The sequence below is a fragment of the Macaca mulatta genome, chromosome 18 (assembly GCF_049350105.2).
Source record: "Macaca mulatta isolate MMU2019108-1 chromosome 18, T2T-MMU8v2.0, whole genome shotgun sequence".
NCBI lineage: Eukaryota > Metazoa > Chordata > Mammalia > Primates > Cercopithecidae > Macaca > Macaca mulatta.
The window spans coordinates 71,481,801-71,502,035 of NC_133423.1; the positions used below are offsets into that span (position 1 = coordinate 71,481,801).

The following is a 20,235-nucleotide window of genomic DNA, read 5'->3' on the forward strand; positions in this document are numbered from 1 at the left end:
CTAGAACCGTCCTGCCCCCAACTGCTTCCCACTCCCTTCAATTTCTTTATTCTCTGAATTCCTATTACCAACACCCTCAACCCATTCATTCACCAAATATATAGAATACCTACTTCACGCCGAGTCTGTACCAGGCCTAGGAGACACAAAGATGAACAGCATAGATGCAGGCACTGTCTAGACACGAAGCAGATAATACGCAGATGGCAATCTAATGATAATTATTAAAGTGCTTCAGAGTATGATATGACCTTGTATTCTCTAATCGAAATAATCCTCAAATATTATTGAAGGAGCTGCAAAGAAGTATTCATAGTCTAGATGGAAAGATAATATAACTGCCAGGGCAGTGGCTCACACCTGTAATCCCAGTGCTTTGGGAGGCTGAGGCGAGCAGATCACTTGAGAACGGGAGTTCGAGACCAGCCTGACCAACATGGTGAAACCTTGTCTCTACTAAAAATACAAAAAGTTAGCCAGGTGTGGTGGTGCCGGGTGTGGTGATGGGTGCCTGCAATCCCAGCTACTCAGGAGGCTGAGGTGGGAGAATCTCTTGAACCTGGGAGGCAGAGGTTTCAGTGAACCGAGATCATGACACTTCACTCCAGTCTGAGTGACAGAGTGAGACCTTGTCTCAAATAAAAACAAAACAAAACAAAAACAAGAAAGATAATAACTGCTCTATACACATAAAAGACAGTAAATATTAAATGTTTAATGTCAAATATAGTAAATATTAAATGTTAAAAGATAGTATATATTTAAAGATGGTAATAAAATGTTGAGTGATACAAAAAGCAATTGCTTAAATAAGCAGAGAAAAGTTCACGGTTTGTATCATGGAGGTGAGAAATAAGTAGAGAGGAATTGGGAAGAACATTCCAAGGTAGTAGCATGGGGAAAACAATGGAAGGTAAGAAAGCACAGTATCTTCAAGCATCATTTAATTTTTTTGTTTTGAGACAAGGACTTACTCTGTTGCCCAGGCTGCAAGCAGGGGTACAATCAGAGCTATCTGCAGTCTCAACCTCCTGGCTTAAGTGATCCTCCCACTATAGCCTCCGGAGTAGCTGGGACTACAAGCGTGCATCACCACACTTGGGTTTTTTCTGGTTGTTGTTATTGTTGTCGTTTTTATAGTAGAGACAAGGTCTTGCTATGTTGCCCAGGCTGGTCTTGAACCTCTTGCCTCAAGTGATCCTTCCACCTCGGCCTCCCAAAATGCTGGGATTGCAGGCGTGAGCCACTGTGCCTGGCCAAGCATCATTGAATTTGAGGTAATATAGGTAAAGAAATGTTAGGGATAAGGCCAGACAGTTTATTCATGTCCAGTTGTAGAGATTTTTGTTTCTAAAAGGAACGTTTTGAGAGTGAGGATTGCAAATCATATATTTCTGTTTTGGCTTTAATAATGAAAACTTTGGGAATTGAACTTAGCCTAGAACTTAGCCTAATCATATGCAGATATATAAACAGATGAGTGCATCTGCTATTTGCTCTGTTGTGGTTTAGCTCTATCTGATAATTATTCCTGACATATATGCTCTCAACTAGCTATTTATACCTTACAACTCTAGGAGGGTCCAGGGACAGATATGATCATTTTCATATTACAGTTGAGAAAACTAAACCACCAGGAGTTTGATCACTTGTTTTAGGAAAACTTTATAAGCTTGAAGATTATTGACAAAAGAAACCACCATCTGCATGGCAGAGACTGCTGGTTTTCCATCAAAATCCATTCTCTCCTTCTTGCATCATAATAGGATTAGGACATGTATATCTGTGACAGGTTAGAGACTATATTTCCCAGATTTGCACGCAGCCAGGCATAGTCACATAACTGTTTTCACCAGTGAAATGGGAATGGGAGTGATTTGGGCACATTCCTCCCATTCCTCTTGCTTAAAAGGAAATTGCTGCCTTGTACTCTTTTTGTCTTCTATTTCTTCTTCTTAGGGCCTGAAACTTGGATGTACCTGAAACTCATCTTCAACCAAGTAAAAGATAAGCCCCTTCACAGCTTACTACTCAAAAGGGTAATTTTCAGACTGAGTATTATTGTTTCCTGAGAGCTTGTTAGTATCTTAGACTCCACTCAAGACCTAGGAAATCAGAATCTGCATTTTAACAAGATCCCAGGTGATACACGTTCACATTCACCTTCAAGAAGCACTGCTTTAGCGGCTAGCAGAGGAGCTTTACAGATGGAATGTTGGTCTGTAAACAACCTCATGATGCAAGTACTTGCTCTTCTGTGGCTCCTGCATAACTTCCTATCTTCAATAAGCAACAGAATCTGGCTGGGCACAGTGGCTCATGCGTGATCCTGGCATTTTGGGAGGCTGAGGCGGGTGGATCACTTGAGGTGTAGAGTTCGAGACCAGCCTGACCAACATGGAGAAACCCCATCTCTACTGAAAATACAAAATTAGGCGGGAGTGGTGTCACATGCTTGTAATTGTAGCTACTCTAGAGGCTGAGGCAGGAGAATTGCTTGAACCTGGGAGACAGAGGTTGCGGCGAGTCAAGATCACGTCATTGCACTCCAGCCTAGGCAACAAGAGCGAAAACTCTGTCTCAAAAATAAATAAACAAATAAATAAATAAGCAACTTAATCTTGTGGCCCCTTTGCCATAGCAGCCTAGCATTCACCTAATATAATTTGCATCATCTGTTGATCCAAAACTAGGTTATGAATTCATTTAGGAAATACTTTAAAAAAAATATTTTAGGAGACTGGGTCTCAGTCTGTTGCCCAGGCTGGAGAGCAGTGGTGCAATCATGGCTCACTGCAGCCTTGAACTTCTGGGCTCAAGTGATCCTCCTGCATCAGCCTCCCAAATAGTTAAGACTACAGGCACAAGCCACCCTGCCTAGCTACTGTTTTTAATTTTGTTTCGTAGAGACAAAGTCTCTGTTACTTAGACTGGTCTCAAACTCCTGGCTTCAAGCCATTCTCCTGCCTTGGCCTCCCAAAGCACTGGGATTACAGGCACGAGCCACCATACTTGGCCAGGAAATACTTACTGAAAATCTTTTTAGGCAAACTACCGTTCTAGGTTATAGAATGTGTGTGTGTGTGTGTGTGTGTGTGTGTGTGTAGGATCCAAAATTATTATTATTATAATATATATATTTTTGAGACAGAGTCTTGCTCTGTCGCCTAGGCTGGAGTGCAATGGCACGATCTCAGCTCACTGAGATCATCCTCTGCCTCCCAGGTTATCCTTTGCCTCCCAGGTTCAAGTGATTCTCTTGCGTCAGCCTCCCGAGTAGCTGGGACTACAGGCACCTGGCATGAAGTCAAGCTAAGTTTCGTATTTTTAGAGAGGGGATTACAACACGCTGGCCAAGCTGGTCTTAAACTCCTGACCTCAAGCAATCTGCCAGCCTCGACCTCCCAAAGTGCCAGGATTACAGGCATGAGCCACCATGCCCGGCAGGATCCCAGATTATTTAAGGCAGGGCTTATAGTTTATTATTTTTTTTTTTTTTGAGAAAGTCTCGCTCTGTCACCCAGGCTGGAGTGCAATGGCACAATCTTGGCTCACTGCAACCTCTGCCTCCCGGGTTCAAGTGATTCTTCTGCCCCTGCCTCCCAAGTAGCTGGGATTACAGGCGCATGCCACCATGCCAGGCTAATTTTTTGTATTTTTAGTAGAGCCAGAATTTCACCATGTTGGCCAGGCTAGTCTTGAACTCCTGACCTTAGGTGATCTGCCCCCCCCCCCGTCGGCCTCCCAAAGAGCTGGGATTATAGGTGTGAGCCACCGCGTCCAGTAGGGCTTATAATTTATAATTTAGTAGAGAGAGAAGAGGGAAACATAGGAATATTAAACTATAGGTGCTCTAAGAAAGTGTAGTGATATTCGTTGTTTTTTGTTTTATTATTTATTGGCAGTCCTTGGTAGACAGAATGATACTTCTACAAATATGTCCATGTGTTAATCTCCTGAACCTATGAATATGTTGGTTGCCTTCCAGAAGGGACTGGATGATGTGATTAAGGATCTTAAAATGAAAATAGTATCTGGAATTATTCAGTTGGGGCTAATGTAATCACAAGGGGCCTTCTAAAAGGAAGGCAGAGGTCAGAGTCAGAGCAGGCGCTGTGACGACTCAAGCAGGGGCTGGAGTGATGCTGTGGCTGGAATGGAGCCAGGAGCCAAGGAATGTGGACAGTGTATAGAATCTGGGAAGAGTAAGGAACAGATCTACCCTCAGAGGCTGGGTGCAGTGGCTCAATCCTGTAATCCCAGCACTTTGGGACGCCGAGGCCGGTGGATCACCTGAGGTCAGGAGTTCGAGAGCAGCCTGGCCAACATGGCAAAACCCTGTCTCTACTAAAATACAAAAATTAGCCGGCGTGGTGGTCCGTGCCCGTAATCCCAGCTAGTTGGGAGGCTGAGGCATGAGAATCGCTTGAACCCAGGAGGCGGAGACTGCAGTAAGCTGAGATGGTGCCACTGCATTCCAGTCTGGGTGAAAAAGTGAGACTCTGTCTGGAAAAAAAAAAAAAAAGAATTCACCCTCAGAGCCTCTAGGAACGCAGTCCTGCCAACACCTTAATGTTAAGACCAGTCTCAGACTTCTGACCACCTGAACTGTAAGATCATAAACTTACAATAAACTTATGTTGTTTTAAGCCACTAGGTTTGTAATAATTAATTACAGCACTCATGGGAAACTAAAACAGCCATAATAACACATAATACTATTTGACACGAAGGGGTGATTGTACAAGAAGGCTTTCAGTTTATGTAAAAAAGCATTAAATGGAAACTTTAAAGTTGGACAGGATTTCCCATGGCCAGATGAGGAAGGAGGGTGCATTCTAAGCAATAAATTGTAGGTAATTCACCAAGTGAAAACATTTCTGATATTTGGTCATTTTTTATAGAACTTACCCATCCATTAAACACATGGAGGGCAGGGCTTAGCAATGTGTGTCATGGTGACGAGGTTGCTGTCATCTACAACTCTCTCTGACGTCTAGGAAGGCCAGCTGTGCAAATTTTTTTTTTATGCTTCCTTTCAGTTGCTAGCATGGTTCCACCTCCTCACTCTGCCCCCATCTGTCTTAAGTTTAGGTCTGCAGATTTTCAAAGAGGCTGGAAGAAGCTAATGGTACCAAAGGGACCAAAACTTGGTCTACAAGATTCCCTGGTCATCTACAGAATGAATAAACTTCAGATAGGTAACTTTCACATCCAGTTCTCACAGCATCAGGTAATTCCTGAGTGCCTACCAGATAGCCACAATTCCTGTTTATAGTGTACTTGGGGGGAATACAGACATTAAAAAAATAGAAGTGTGATGAATTACTAAAGAAAAAGCTGGCCGGACATGGTGGCTCATGCCTGTAATCCCAGCAGTTTGGGAGGCCAAGGTGAGCGGATCGCTTGAGGCCAGGAGTTTGAGACCAGCCTGGTCCACCTGGCAGAAACCCCATCTCTACAGAAAACACAAAAATTAGTCAGGCATGGTGGTACACGCCTATAATCCTGCTCCTTGGGAGACTGAGGCATGAGGATCACTTGAGCCTGGGAGGTGGAGGCTGCAGTGAGCCATGATTGCTCACTACTCTCCAGCTTGGGTGACACAGCAACACTCTGTCTCAAAAAGAAAAAGGAAAAGAAAAAGAAAAAGAAAAAGAAAAAAAAAAGAAAAAAAAGAAAAAGAAAAAAAAGAAAAAAAAAGCACAAGTTGCAATGTGAGTGTAGTAGAGAGGATGATGATTTGCCTCTGAATCTTTCAATCTTTAGGCCTCCTTTACTGTCAACTTCAACAAAGGGCAGCACAGATTTTTCCACAGATGATCTATACATTTTTATTTATTTTATTTTTATTTTTATTTTTTTTGAGATAGAGTCTTGCTCTGTCACCCAGGCTGGAGTGTAGTGATGCATCTTGGCTATTGGAACCTCTGCCTCCCAGGTTCAAGCCACCCTCCCATCTCATCACAGCCTCCCGAATAGCTGGGACTACAGGCATGCACCACCATGCCTGGCTAAGTTTTAAATTTTTTGTAGAAATGGGGGTCTCACGTCATTGCCCAGGCTGGTCTGGAACTCCTGAGCTCAAACAATCCACCTGCCTCGGCCTCCCAAAGTGCTGGGATGACAGGCGTAAGCCATGGTGCCTGGCCAATCTATGCAATACATTTTTAAATATATATGTTATAGAAATATATTACTGAACATTAAAAAAATAGAAAATAAAGCTATCCATAGGCTACTATTCTAGCATACCCTGCAAAATCCCTTTGAAGTTTTACTGTGTAATATAAAATAGGTATCATTTATTGCAACCATGTGCAATGCACTGTGCTAAGAATCTTCTATACATAATCTTATTTAGTCCTTGTAACAATTCTGTGATGTAGATATTATACCGTTTTCTCCATTTTACATGCACAACTTGAAGATATTGCTAGTTTAGTTCCAGACCACTGCAATATTGCTAATATTGTAATAAAGTGAGTCACACAAAGTTTTTGGTTTCCCAGTGCATATAAAAGTTATGTTTCTACTATACTGCAGTCTATGTAGTGTCAAGGCTGGGTACAGTTGCTCATGCCTGAAATCCCAGCACTTTGGGAGGCCTAGGTGGGCAGATTGCTTGAGACCAGGAGTTCAACACCAGCCAGGGCAACATGGCGAAATCCCGTCTTTACAAAACATACAAAAAAAATTAGCCATGTGTGGTGGCGCACGCCTGTAGTCCCAGCTACTCAGGAGGTTGAGGTGAGAGGATAGCTTGAGCTGGGAGGTTGAGGCTGCAGTGAGCCGTAACTGCGCCACTGCACTCCAGCCTGGGTGACAGAGTGAGACCCTGTCTCAAAACAAACAAAACTTTACTGCTAAAAAATGCTAAGGATCATCTGAGCTGTCAGTGAATCGTCATCTTTTTGCTGGCAGAGGGTCTTGCCTTAATGTTAATGGTTGCTGACTGATCAGAGTGGTGGATGCTCAAGTTTGGGGTAGCTGTGGCAATTTCTTAAAATAAGACAACAATGAAATCTGCCACATGGATTGACTCTTCCTTTCATGAGAGTTTTCCCTGTGACATGCAGTGCTGTTTAGCATTTTACCCACAAAAGAACTTTCAGATTTGAATTTCTTTCAAAATTAGAGTCAATCCTGTCAAACCCTGCTTCTGTTTTATCAACAGTTCCATAGTTTATGGAATATTCTAAATCCTTTGTTGTCAATCAACAGTGTTCACAGCATCTTCACCAGGAGTAGTTTCCATCTCAAGAAACCACTTTCTTTGCTGATCCATAAGAAGCAACTCCTTGCCCATTAAAGCTTTGTCTTGAGATTGCAGCAATTCAGTCACATCTGCGGGCTCCACTTCTAATTCTAGTTCTCTTGCTATTTCCACCACATCTGCAGTTGTGTCCTCAACTCAAGCCTTGAACCCTTGTGGGAAAAGACTTGTTGCCAGAGCAGTCAGAATACACAAAACATTGGAGTTTGCTGTTTTACATGGGGGTGGTTAGTAGCACCCCAAAACAATCTGATGTTACCATGTAACATCAAAGATCCCTAATCATAGACCACTGGAACAGATATAATAGTATTAAAAAAGTTAAAGTATTGTGAGAATTATCAAAATGTGACACAGAGACACAAAGTGAGTACATGCTGTTAGAAAAAAAGAACTGACAGACTTGCTAACCCAGGGTTGCCACGAGCCTTCAATTTATTAAAAACAAAAACAAAAACAAAACCTCAGTAAAATGAGGTGTGGTTGAATAACAAGAAAACTGAGGTTTGCAGACATCATACAGCTAGCTAGTAACAGCTGGGATTCAAAACACCTCTGACTTTACAACCACTAATTTTATTTATTTTATTTTGAGGCAGGGTATCGCTCTGTCGCCCAGGCTGGAGTGCAGTGGCACGATCACAGCTCACTGCAGCCTCGACCTCCTGGGCTCAAGCGATTCTCCCGCCTCAGCCTCAGACAGCAAGTGGGATACCAAGTTCCCACTTCATCTGCCGCAGGGCTGGGCCGCGCCAAGACCACGTGGCCAGTGGGCGCAGGGCGGTGGGCAGCAGTGCGCAGGCGCGCACCTGCTGCTGTGGCTGGGGCCCAGAGCCCGTCCCTCCCTCGCTCCCTCCTTGCTTCCCGCCACCCCTCCACCGCCTTCCCCCTCCTCCCTCCTCTCGCCACCTCCAGGCCCCGCCCCGCCCCTGCCGCCCTGTCTCCTCCCTGCAGTCGCTCCGGAGCTGCACGGGTGTTCTGCGTGTTGCTGCGTCATCGCCAGTGGCCGGTTTGAATGAGGCTCTCGTCGCACCGAAGCCGCCGCCACCACCGCGCCTCCGCCTCGGCCGCCGCCGCAGCTGCTTCTGGTCTCTGTCTCTTCGCCGCCCTTGTCAGGCCCAGCCCTCCTGCGCCGCCGCCTCCCGCCGCGCCCCGCCATGCCGCTCTACTCCGGTGAGCCCCGTCCTGGCCTCGCGCGCAGTACACCGGGCCGGCGCTAGGCCTCCGCGTAGGCCTGGCCTGCACTGGTGGGCGCCGGGCATGGGCCGGGAGGGGTCGGGGTGGGGTGCGCGGGGCCGGCGGTGCGGAGACAACCCTGGCACCTACCCCTCTCCCGGCTGGGTTGGAGCCCTGCGTGGCGGGGGAGCGCGGTCCCCGGATGGATGGGGGGAGTGGAGATGGGGAAGCCTCTCAAAGTCGTGACTCTGCAGAATAGTTTCTGACGCTGCCCTGGTGTGCGGTGAAAGTGAGGGTGTGTCCTGAGGCGCTGGGCACCAGGCTGGAGGTGCAGGGCGATTCCTTTGGGCTTCTCAGTGATCGCCGTGGAAGGGAGCGGGGAAGAAGGGGAGGGATGGAGGGACCCGGGACGGAAGGTGAGCCTTCATCCTTCTTGGGGTTGCCAGGCGGCGTTCGCCGCCCTTCGCCCTTCTCTTGTCCCTTGCCTTTGTTCGACCGCCCCTTTGGTACCAGTTTTAGTTTTGTCCCGAGGCAGATTGTAAACCTTTTTGCTTCGTCTTCGTTTCATCAGACGTTGCATTGCATTTCTCTATCCGAAACATGGTGTGAGCTTTCGGAAGTAGATGAATACACATATCCCCGGGGTGTCATTTCTTGATTGGCGTTTGACAAGGGCTTGTGTTGTTTGCTTGCTGACAGTCCAAGGTACTGGCCAGGGATCACTTTTGCTTAGAGAATGGACCTTGCTGCTCCCTAGCCTTATTCAAAATGGCACCTAAAATATGTGTGGTGTCTCCAATTGGCTGTAGATGTGTGATTCATTGACCATCCCTATTTATTCTGTCACAGTTCCTTTATTGAAGATTCAGCATTTACAAAGCATGATACGAATAAGAGTATTGTTTGATCTCAAGGTGGATTCTTGATGGTCTAGAATCTTTAATCGACTTCTTAATGATTGCCCAACCCTTTTCTAAAGCCATAACAACAGTAGAATGACTCTTGAAATATTCTAATACCTAAATACACCAGTAGGTTCACACACTTAAAACCCCTATATGTTTCCTCAAAAAATGCCAACGCTGACCAAAGTTTCTTCTTTAAAATGTGAACTTTATCTTAAATATTTAATCAGATCTTTTCCTCATCCCTCAAATGAGGGAACTCGAGTAGATTTCTAAGGTCCCTTCCTTTGACCTCTCCATATCGATAATCTGTATTTTGAGGGTCAGCAAAAAGCTCTATATTAAAATGAAGAGAACATTTTAAGTACTATTTCATAAGATTTAGTAGAAAATTAAGTATGTAGGCTTGGCGCAGTGGCTCACGCCTGTAATCCCAGCTCTTTGGGAGGCCCGAGGTGGGCGGATCACTTGAGGTCAGGAGTTCGAGACCAGCCTGGCCAACATGTTGAAACCCCGTCTCTACTAAAAATACAAAAATCAGCCGGGAGTGGTGGCGGGCGCCTGTAATCCCAACTACTTGGGAGGCTGAGGCAGGAGAATCGCTTGAAACCGTGAGGCGGAGGTTGTAGTGAGCCAAGATCGCACCATTGCACTTCAGCCTGGGTGAAAAAAAGCGAAACTGCATCTCGAGAAAAGAAAAAAATTACGTATCTAGATTATTAAATGGTTAAGGATAAGTGCAATTAAAAATTAAAGCCAGGGGCCGTCGTGTGTGCCTTTAATCCCAGCTACTCGGGAAGCTGAGTTGGGAGGATCACTTGAGCCAAGGAGTTAGAGGGTGCTGTGGTCTGTGATCACACCACTGCACTCCAGCCTGGGTGACAGAGCAAGACCCCCGTCTCTAAAAATAAACACACACCTGTGCCTCTTACAGAGTTAGGGTTTTGTACATATTGCTTTGTTTTAATTTTCAACATAATCCTGTGATACTGGTATAATTCCTCTTGTAAGCATAAGCAAAACGTTTTAAGTAACTTGCTCATGGCAATAGCGCAATAAATTTCAGGTAGTTTCCTCTCCTTTACTTCTAGTACTGTTTTGGTTTAATCGTGTAGCATCTTTAGCTTGTACTATTGTAATATGCTTCTAGTTTATTTCAGTGATTACAGTGTGCCCTCTTCAAGCCCGATTTCTCTGCTTATGACAGCCTTTCAGGAATTACACGTTGCCTACAATATAAAGCCTTTATGTGTTTTATTTTATTTTATTTTTTTATTTTTTGAGACTGAGTTTTGCTCTTGTTGCCCAGTGTGGGGTGCAATGGTGCAATCTTGGCTCACTGCAACCTCCACCTCCTGGTTTCAAGCGATTCTCCTGCCTCAGCCTCGCGAGTAGCTGGAATTACAGGTGTCTGCCACGTTGCCTAGCTAATTTTTGTATTTTTAGTAGAAACAAGGTTTCACCGTATTGGCCAGGCTGGTCTCGAACCCCTGACCTCAGGTGATCCACTCGCCTCAGCCTCCCAAAGTTCTGGGATTACAGGCATGAACCACCGTGCCTGGCCTCTTTATATATGTTTTAGGATGACTTATCTTCCATAACTTGATCCTTAGCCAGCTTCCAGTTTCATCTACTGCTGCTTTCCCTTTTCTCTGGTAATCAATTACTTACATCTTAGAACTTACCATGCTGCTTTATGCTGTGGAATATTTTCCTTCTTTTCTGGGAATACTTCTGTTCTCTCCTAGTCTCTAACACCTAATCTTTTCTTTGAGATTCAGAATTGATAGTGATAACTCAGAAGTTAATACTTCATCCAGGAAATCTTTCCTCATTTATGAAGCATTCCACTTTGTTGCTGTAGCCTTTATAATACTTATATTGTTAATTACTCCCCCCCACCCCGCCCTTATTAGGCTGTAAGTTTGTGGAGAGTCTTCCCAATGTTTTGTACTGGGCTTGTCATTAAATGAATGCTCAACATATTCATTGAACTGATGATAGAATTGGGATTTGGTGTCTGGATGAGGTTTTCAAATTCTGATTTCAGGAGTTAGAAAGCAGTTAACAGTTGTGAGATTCTTATTTCTGAAAAGTTATAAAGTTTTCAGTGGAACTAATATATATCTTTGGGTTTTAAAAAATTTATTTCAGAAGTTAGCTATGTTATGAGGCTGATTGAAATTTTTTATTTTGGTAAAATGTATGTAATAAAGTTTACCATTTTAATGGTTTTTACGTGTGCAGTTCTATAGCATTAAGTATATTCACACTTTTTTACAACTATTACCTTCGTCCACATCCTCTGGCAAACACCATTCTCTTTTTGTGTGTATGCGTTTGACCACTTTAGGTATCTCACATAACCGGAATCATCCATGTTGTAGCATGTGTAAGAGTTTCTTTCCTTTTTAAGGTTGAATAATATTGCATTGTATGTATATACCACATTTTCTTTGTCCATTAATCTGTAGACGGACACTTGAGTTGCTCCCACTTTTTTTGGCTGTTGTGAATAATGCTGCTGTAGACATGGGTGTACAAGTATCTGTTTGAGTCCTTGCTTCCCGATCTTCAGGGTGTACCCAGAAATGAAATTGCTGGATCATATGGTAATTTTATGTTTACTTTTATTCCCACCAGAGGTATACAAGTGTTCCAGTTTCTCCACATCTTTGCTAATGCTTGTTACTTTCTGTTAAAATTTGAAAAGAATAGCCATTCTAATGGCTGTGAAGTGGGATTTCTATATATTTTTAAATGCTTTAGATATGTCTCTGGATTTTTTCTTAATCGAGCACCTCTTGTTCAGAAATGACACTTTTCAATTCTCCCACATTTCTTATGACTCAGATTCTGTATTCCTTAAGTTGTTCTAGATGTGCTTTATTCTCCCAGGAATTTTTTTCTTCTCTTAAACTATCTAACCTTTTTCTCTCTCTTCTTTTCCAATGCTGTGTGCTGATATGAATGATTCTTCAATTAAACACATTGTGGGGGCTGCAAAACTTACCATTTTGGGAAATGTTTCAATACGATCATATTGTTGGAGTAGGATTCAGAAGACTTGGGAGTTTATTAACCAATTTTTTTTGACATTAGCAAATCAATCTACTTCTCTGAAGTCTCAGTTTCTTTTTTTTTTTTTTGAGACTGGAGTCTCGCTCTGTCGCCCAGGCTGGAGTGCAGTGGCACGATCTTGGCTCACTGCAACCTCCGCCTACCGGGTTCAAGCGATTCTCCTGCCTCAGCCTCCCGAGTAGCTGGGATTACAGGCGCCTGCCACCACACCCGGCTAATTTTTGTATTTTTATTAGAGACAGGCTGGTCTCGAACTCCTGACCTTGTGATCTGCCCGCCTCAGCCTCCCAAAGTACTGGGATTACAGGCGTGAGCCACCACTCCCAGCCCACTGAAGTCTCAGTTTCTTTAACTATGAAATGAGAAGTTAGGTTTGATCCAGTGAAATTTTATTCAGCACCTACTGCATGCATGCTGCTCTTGATTAGGTAGGCATTATGGGCATAGAAAGATGAATGACATACTTTGACTCTTGATAACTGCCTAATTGGTGATCTTCTAAGGGTCTGTAATTCTTTTCTTGTTATTTTTTAATTTAAAAAATTGTGATTTTGTTTGCAGTTACTGTAAAATGGGGAAAGGAGAAGTTTGAAGGTGTAGAATTGAATACTGATGAACCTCCAATGGTGTTCAAGGCTCAGCTGTTTGCGTTGACTGGAGTCCAGCCTGCCAGACAGAAAGTTATGGTGAAAGGAGGAACTCTAAAGGTAAAATGTAGTCCAAATTTTCATCACGTTACTATTATTGTATACTTTTTGAAAAATAACACTGGAAAATGTATTTAATTTTAATGTAGCATTTGAAGTACTTTTTTATATGATGAGAATATGTCATCTATGGGGTTTAAACTGTCTTATGCATGTTAGAGTAAGGGAGAAACATTGTAGCTGTTTCACAACACTATACTGTATTATAAAAACATCCTTTTAAAACTCTTTTTACTTTTATTTATTTTTAACTTTTAGGTTCTGAGGTACATGTGCAGGTTTGTTATATAGGTAAACCTGTGTTACAGGGTTTTGATATACAGATTTCATCACCCGGGTACTAAGCATAGTACCTGACAGGTAGTTGTTTTTTTTTAAGATCCTCTTCCTCCCACTCTCCACCCTCAAGTAAGCTCCAGTGTCTATTGTTCCTCTCTATGTGTCTATGTGTTCTCACTATTTAGCTCCCACTTAAAATTAGAACATGCGGTTTGCTTTTCTGTTCCTGCATTAGTTTACTAAGGAACTAACAGGTAATGATCTCCAGCTCCATCCATGTTGCTGCAAAGGACATGACTTTGTTCTAAAAGCATCATTTAAATTTTATTTTAAAATGTATTGTATTACCAGATACCTCTGTGGGTCAGAAGAGTGGAATACTTTACAGTTATCTGTATTGTGTGAATTTTTTTTCCTATGAGGATGTATTAAAAGTATTAGTTTTATTTTGTTTAGACTAAAATGAAATCAATTAATATTTCCTTAGTAATTTTCTGCGATGAGGTTGGAAAATTTTATCTCAGCTTAAACATATGGAACAATACAGATAGGTTTGTTTTCTTAAAAAACTATTACAGAATGTAATTTTGTACATGCATTTGTATGTTGAAATTCAAAGCACTTCAGCATTTTTACCAAAGCCCTGGTTCTGGAAAACTGTTCGTTTTTTTTTTTTTTTTTTTGCCTTTATTGCATCCTACCCATTAATGAAGAGCCGTTTTTTTCTTTTTTTCTTTTTCTTTTTTTTTGAGACGAGTCTTGCTCTGTTGCCCACGCTGGAGTGCAGTGGCGCTGTCGTGGCTCACTGCAACCTCTGCCTCCTGGGTTCAAACGATTCTCCTGCCTCAGCCTCCTGAGTAGCTGGAATTACAGGTGTCCACCACCATGCCCGGCTAATTTTTGTATTTTTAGTAGAGATGGGGTTTCACCATGTTGGCCAGTCTGGTCTTGAACTCCTGACCTCAAGTGATCTGCCCACCTCGGCCTCCCAGAGTGCTGGGATTACAGGCGTGAGCCGCCGCACCTGGTCCCCTTTTTCCATAACAGTAATTATTACCTAACTCCTACCTGGAGATGGGAGGAAAAAAATTCTGTTTAAAAAGAGAATAAACCTAATTTTTTCTTTACTTCCTTTGGAATGATCACAGTGACCACAGTTAAGAATCCATCCTTGCCAGCATCACTGATGAAGGACTGAAGAAAAGACAAGAAGATATCTATTATTATTATTATTATTATTATTATTATTTTTGAGATTGAGTCTCCCTCTGTCACTCAGGTGCTGGAGTGCAGTGGCGCCATCTCAACTCATTACAACCACCGCCTCCTGGGCTCAAGTGATTGTCCTGCCTCAGTCTCCTGAATAGCTGGGATTACAGGTCACCGCCACCACCCCTGGCTAATGTTTGTATTTTTGGTAGAGACAGTGTTTCACCATGTTGGCGATGGTCTCCTGACCTCAAGTGATCTGCCCGCCTCGGGCCTCCCAAAGTGCTGGGATTACAGGCGTGAGCCACCACACCCGGCCTCTGTTGTTTTTAATAATATAAGTATAGTTTTAAAAAATACTTTCTTCAAGGGTTAGATAAAATGCTAGAGATCTGTAGTTAACTTTAAAGACAAAGACTGGCTACCCCCTCAGGGCAGTAAAACACATGTTGGAGGAAAATAACTTTGTTTACCTCTGAAGGTACAGTATGAACCTTTGGCCTTTAGTGAACTTCATAGCCTAATTCGTGCTGAACACTGTACTAGTGGTATGCTGTCAGGAGTTACAGAAGTATGCAAATTAAATGAAACTGTGACTGCTAATAGTTACCATTTATTGAGTACTTATTCTGTGTCAGGCTTTTATTCTATTTTCTTTAATTTTCAGCTATATGTTGTCCATATCTTATAAATCAGGAAATTTTATAAATGAGTGTCAAAGAGGTTTAAGTAACATAGTAAGGCACCAAATGAGCTTATGATTTATAAATCAAGCAGATCTGTGTTCCATTCCCAGCTTTGTGTGACCTTGGGTGAGTGATCTTAGAGGGCATTTATAGTTATCATTCGTTATCTCTAGCGGTCATAGTCCTTAAATTGAGAAGGGCCTGTAGGAAGTTACTGTTCCATTTTAAAGCAGATAGAGGATATAATTAGTGGTACCAATGAAGGGTAGACAAGCATATTGAATACCCAATACTTTCTATAAAAGGGAGTAATATGGAATCGACTTTATCCTATGAGGGGAAAGGCCTAGCTGCAGTAAGTTAAAATATTACTCTGGACTAATCATGCATTTAAAAAAATATATTGATCTTTATTTAACATATTGAAGGGAAAGTAATTGCTTTATAGATGTGAAATTTAGCACTTGAGAAACATTTGTGGTTATGCAAGTACTAGTAAGATTTAGTTTGCCTTGGGTAGTCTGGTTTATTCTAGCATTTGTATTCTTCTGAGTCTCCTGGTTTTGATGGTAAATTATAGAGTCACCTTAATTACATTAACTCTTCATTCTTGCCATGTAAGCTAGTTATTTATTAGCTCTGCTGGTTCCAAACACCCAAAAAATAGGATCTATCATCTGTCATTAGTCAAGTGTATTTTAGTACTTGCTAAAAGTATTTTTTTTTATACTTATGTGTTTTTTAGTATTTGATGCTGTAAAGGTTACTGCCTTTTATATTGTGTTACCTTATGCAGTTGAAGCAAATTATTTGAAACCCTGGCTTTAGGACCGCTTGTGTTTAAAGAAATTTTTTTTTTTTTTTTTGAGATGGAGCCTTGCTCTGTTGCCCAGGCTGGAGTGCAGTGGTGAGATCTCGGCTCACTGTAAGCTCTGCCTCCTGGGTTCAAGCAGTTATCTTGCCTCAGCCTCCCGAGTAGCTGGAATTACAGGTGTGCACCACCATGCCCAGCTACTTTTTGTATTTTTAGTAGAGATGGAGTTTCTCTATATTGGTCAGGCTGGTTTCGAACTCCTGACCACAGGTGATCTGCCTGCCTTGGCCTCCCAAAGTGCTGGGATTACAGGCGTGAGCCACCGTGCCTGGCCAAAAAAAATTTTTTTTTTTATTGCTGTAATTTTAAATAAAATCTGCATACAGGATAAATTTTATTCTGTTTTGAAGTAGGTTAAAATAAATTGATTATTAGATTATGTTCTGCTTGTACAGAAGTGGTTAAATGTCTTTTGTTTGTCTTTGAAACAGGATGATGATTGGGGAAACATCAAAATAAAAAATGTAAGTATTATCTTATGGATGTTTATTATAATGCGGTAACCTCATTATGATACCAAAATAAATTCCAGATGACTTTTTTTCACATGTATATCCAGTTGTTCCAGCACTATCTGTTGAAAATACTTGCCTTTTCCCATTGACTTGTGTTGGGCTCTTTCTTGAAAACTAGTTACAGGTTTATTTTTGGTTTTTGTTTCATTGATCTAGTAGATTAGAGTTACACTAGTACCAAATGGTTTTGATTACTAAAGCTTTATAATAAAAGTCTTGAAAAAAAAATTAGCTGGGTGTGGTGGTGCACACCTGTAATCCTAGCTACTCGGGAGGCTGAGGCAGGAGGCAGGAGAATCGCTTGAACCTGGGAGGCAGAGATTGCAGTGAGCCGAGATCATGCCACTGCACTCCAGCCTGGCAACGGAGCGAGACTGTCTCCAAAAAAAAAAAGAGTCTTGGAATAAGGTAGTATACATTCTTATGCTCTGCAACTTTCTCCTCTTTGAGATTTTGTTTGAGATTACATTGAATCTGTAGCTCAATTTGGGGAGAATAAACATCTTAACAATATTGCATATTAAAATCCTTGAATATGATGTACTTCCTTATTTGTTTGGGTCTCTGTTTTCTCTTAGCAGTGTTGTAGTTTTTAAATATAGAGATTTTGCATGAGTGTTTTTTTTTAGGGGGGGGACAGGGCCTCACTGTCATGTATGCTGGAGCACAGTGGCATGGTCACAGCTTGCTGCAGCTTCAAACTCCCAGGCTCAAGCAGTCATTCCATCTCAACCTTCAGAGTAGCTGGGACCACAGGCATGTGTTACCATGCCCAGTTAATTAATTAATTTTAATTGTTTTTTGTAGAGATGGGGGTGTCACTATGTTTCTCAGGCTGGTCTTAAACTCCAGGGCTCAAGTGATCTTCCTGCCTTGGCCTCCCAGAGTGCTGGGATTAACAGGTGTGAGTCACTGTGCCCAGCCCTTGCATGACTTCTCTTAAATTATTGGAACTTAACGTTTGTTCACTGCTTAAAATGATATTAAAAAATTGTTTCCAGCGTTCATGGCTAGAATGTAAAAATACAATTGATTTTTCTTTTTTGTTTTTTTTTGAGACAGAGTCTCACTCTTGTTGCCCAGGCTGGAGTGCAGTGGCGCGATCTCGGCTCACTGCAACCTCTGCCTCCCAGGTTAAAGCAGTTCTCCTGCCTCAGCTGGGATTACAGGCACCCACCACCATGCCCGGCTAATTTTTGTATTTTTAGTAGAGATGGAGTTTCACCACATTGGCCAGGCTGGTCTCAAACTCCTGACCTCAGGTGATCCGCCCATCTTAGCCTCCCAAAGTGCTAGGATTACAGGCGTGAGCCACTGCGCCCGGCCAAAATACAATTGATTTTTCTAAGTTTATTTTCATTCTGGGTTCTTGTAAGCAATTTACTTACTAATTCCAGTTGTGTTTTGGGCAGATTCCATTGGGTTTTCTGTGTACATAAACATGTTATCTGCAAATAATGACAGTTTTACTTCTCCCTTTTCAATATTCATGACTTTCAGTTTTCTTAAACTTTATTGACGTATAATTGATAAACAGATGACTTCTTTTATTTATTTTTTTTGAGACAAAGTCTTGCTTTGTCGCCCAGGCTGGGGTGCAGTGGTGTGATCTTGGCTCACTGCATTATCTGCCTCCCTCGGTTCATGTGATTCTCCTGCCTCAGCCTCCCGAATTGCTGGGATTACAGACGCCTACCACCACGCTCGGCTAATTTTTGTATTTTGGTTTCGCCATGTTGGCCAGGGTGGTCTTGAACTTCTGACCTCAAGTGATCCTCATGCCTTGATCTCTGTGCCAGGCTTTGTCCTACTTTTTGATAGGATTTCTAATACAGTGTTAATAGAAAGTGAGAAGAGTGGCTGAGGGTGGTGGCTCACGCCTGTAATCCCAGCACTTTGGGAGGCCGAGGTGGGTGGATCACGAGGTCAGGAGATCGAGACCATCCTGGCTAACACGGTGAAAACCTGTCTCTACTGAAAAAAAAAAAAAACAATTAGCCAGGCGTGGTGGCGGGCACCTGTAGTTCCAGCTACTCAGGAGGCTGAGGCAGGAGAATGGCGTGAACCAGGAGGCGGAGCTTGCAGTGAGCCGAGATCATGCCACTGCATTCCAGCCTGGGCAACAGAGCAAGACTCCATCTCAAAAAAAAAAAAAAAAGTGATGAGAGTGGACATCTTGTCTGGGTGTGGTAGCTCAAGCCTGTAATCCCAGCACTTTGGGAGGCCAAGGAGGGTGGATCACTTAAGGTCAGGAGTTCGAGACCAGCCTGGCCAACATGGTGAAACCCCGTCTCTACTAAAAATACAAAAATTAGCCGAGCGTCATGGTGCGCGCCTGTAGTCTCAGCTAGTCAGGAGGCTGAGGTAGGAGAATTGCTTGGCCTCAGGAGGCGGAGGTTGCAGTCAGCTGAGATCACACCACTACACTCCAGCCTGGACAACAGAGCGAGACTCCACCTCAAAAAAAAAGGAACAAAATGAGTGGACATCTTGTCTTATTGTAGTTCACTACAACTTAAAATTATGAAAGACTATTAAATTTTGTTAAGTGCTTTTTCTGTTTGTTAAAATGATTGTGTGATTTTTTTTCTTTTGGTAATGTGGTTATTCTCACTGATTTTTAACTTAAACCTTGGGATATGCAGTTCTCAAATTTCTTGGTATTGTTACCCTTTTGCTCTCTTAAATATTATGATTGACCCCAGAGTTTCATATAAAGGCACACCTTATTCTTTGTGCTTCACAGATAATTGTGATTTTTATAAATTGAAGGCTTGTGGCCACCTTGCGTCGAGCAAGTTTGTAGGCATCATTTTTCCAGCAGCCTATGTTCACTTCATGTCTCTTTGTCACATTTTGGTGATTCTTGCAATATTTGAAACATTTTCATTACTCTCACGTCAAGTGTGTTGATCTTTGATGTTACTTTTGTAATTGTTTTGGGGTATCATGAATCACACCTGTAAGATGGCAAACTTAATCGGTAAATGTGTGTTCTGACAGCCTCACTGACCCGCAATTCCCTCTTCCCTCTCCTCAGGCTTCCCTATTCCCTGAGACAAGGCAGTATTGAAATTAGGCCAGTTAATAACCCTATAATGGCCTCTAAGTGTTCAAGAGAAAGGAAGAGTTTCATGTTTCTTACTTTCCACAGAAAGCTAGAAATGATTAAGCTTAGAGAGGAAGGCCTGTGTAAAGCCAAGATAGGCCAAAAGCTAGGCATTTTGCACCAGTTAACCAAGTTGTGAATACAAAGGTCCAGTTTTCAAAGGAAATTTATAATTTAAAAGATAAAGTTCTTGAAGTGTTACTGCAATGAACACACAAGTGATAAAGCAAAGCAGCCTTATTGCTGATGTGAAGAAAGTTTAAGTGGTGTGGATAGAAGATCAAACTAGCCACATTTCCTTAAGTCAAAGCCTAACCAGAGGAAGACCCTAATTCTCTTTAATTCTGTGAAGGCTGAGAGAGGTGAGGAAGCTACATTATCCTCATCAGACTAACACAGGAACAGAAAACCGAACACT

At 42.4% G+C, this 20,235-nt stretch overlaps 1 protein-coding gene across 2 annotated transcripts in view; it reads left to right on the forward strand.

Moving 5' to 3' along the window:
* The first annotated feature begins 8,268 nt into the window (after positions 1-8,268).
* USP14 (ubiquitin specific peptidase 14) overlaps positions 8,269-20,235 on the forward strand; it is a 56,694-nt gene continuing 44,727 nt past the window's right edge. The window contains exons 1-3 of one of the 2 annotated variants that reach the window (XM_015121597.3): positions 8,269-8,449; positions 13,000-13,145; positions 16,625-16,657. In XM_015121597.3, the coding sequence (XP_014977083.1) occupies positions 8,434-8,449; positions 13,000-13,145; positions 16,625-16,657 (195 nt within the window). In that variant the 5' untranslated portion in view covers positions 8,269-8,433. 2 annotated transcript variants of the gene reach the window in all.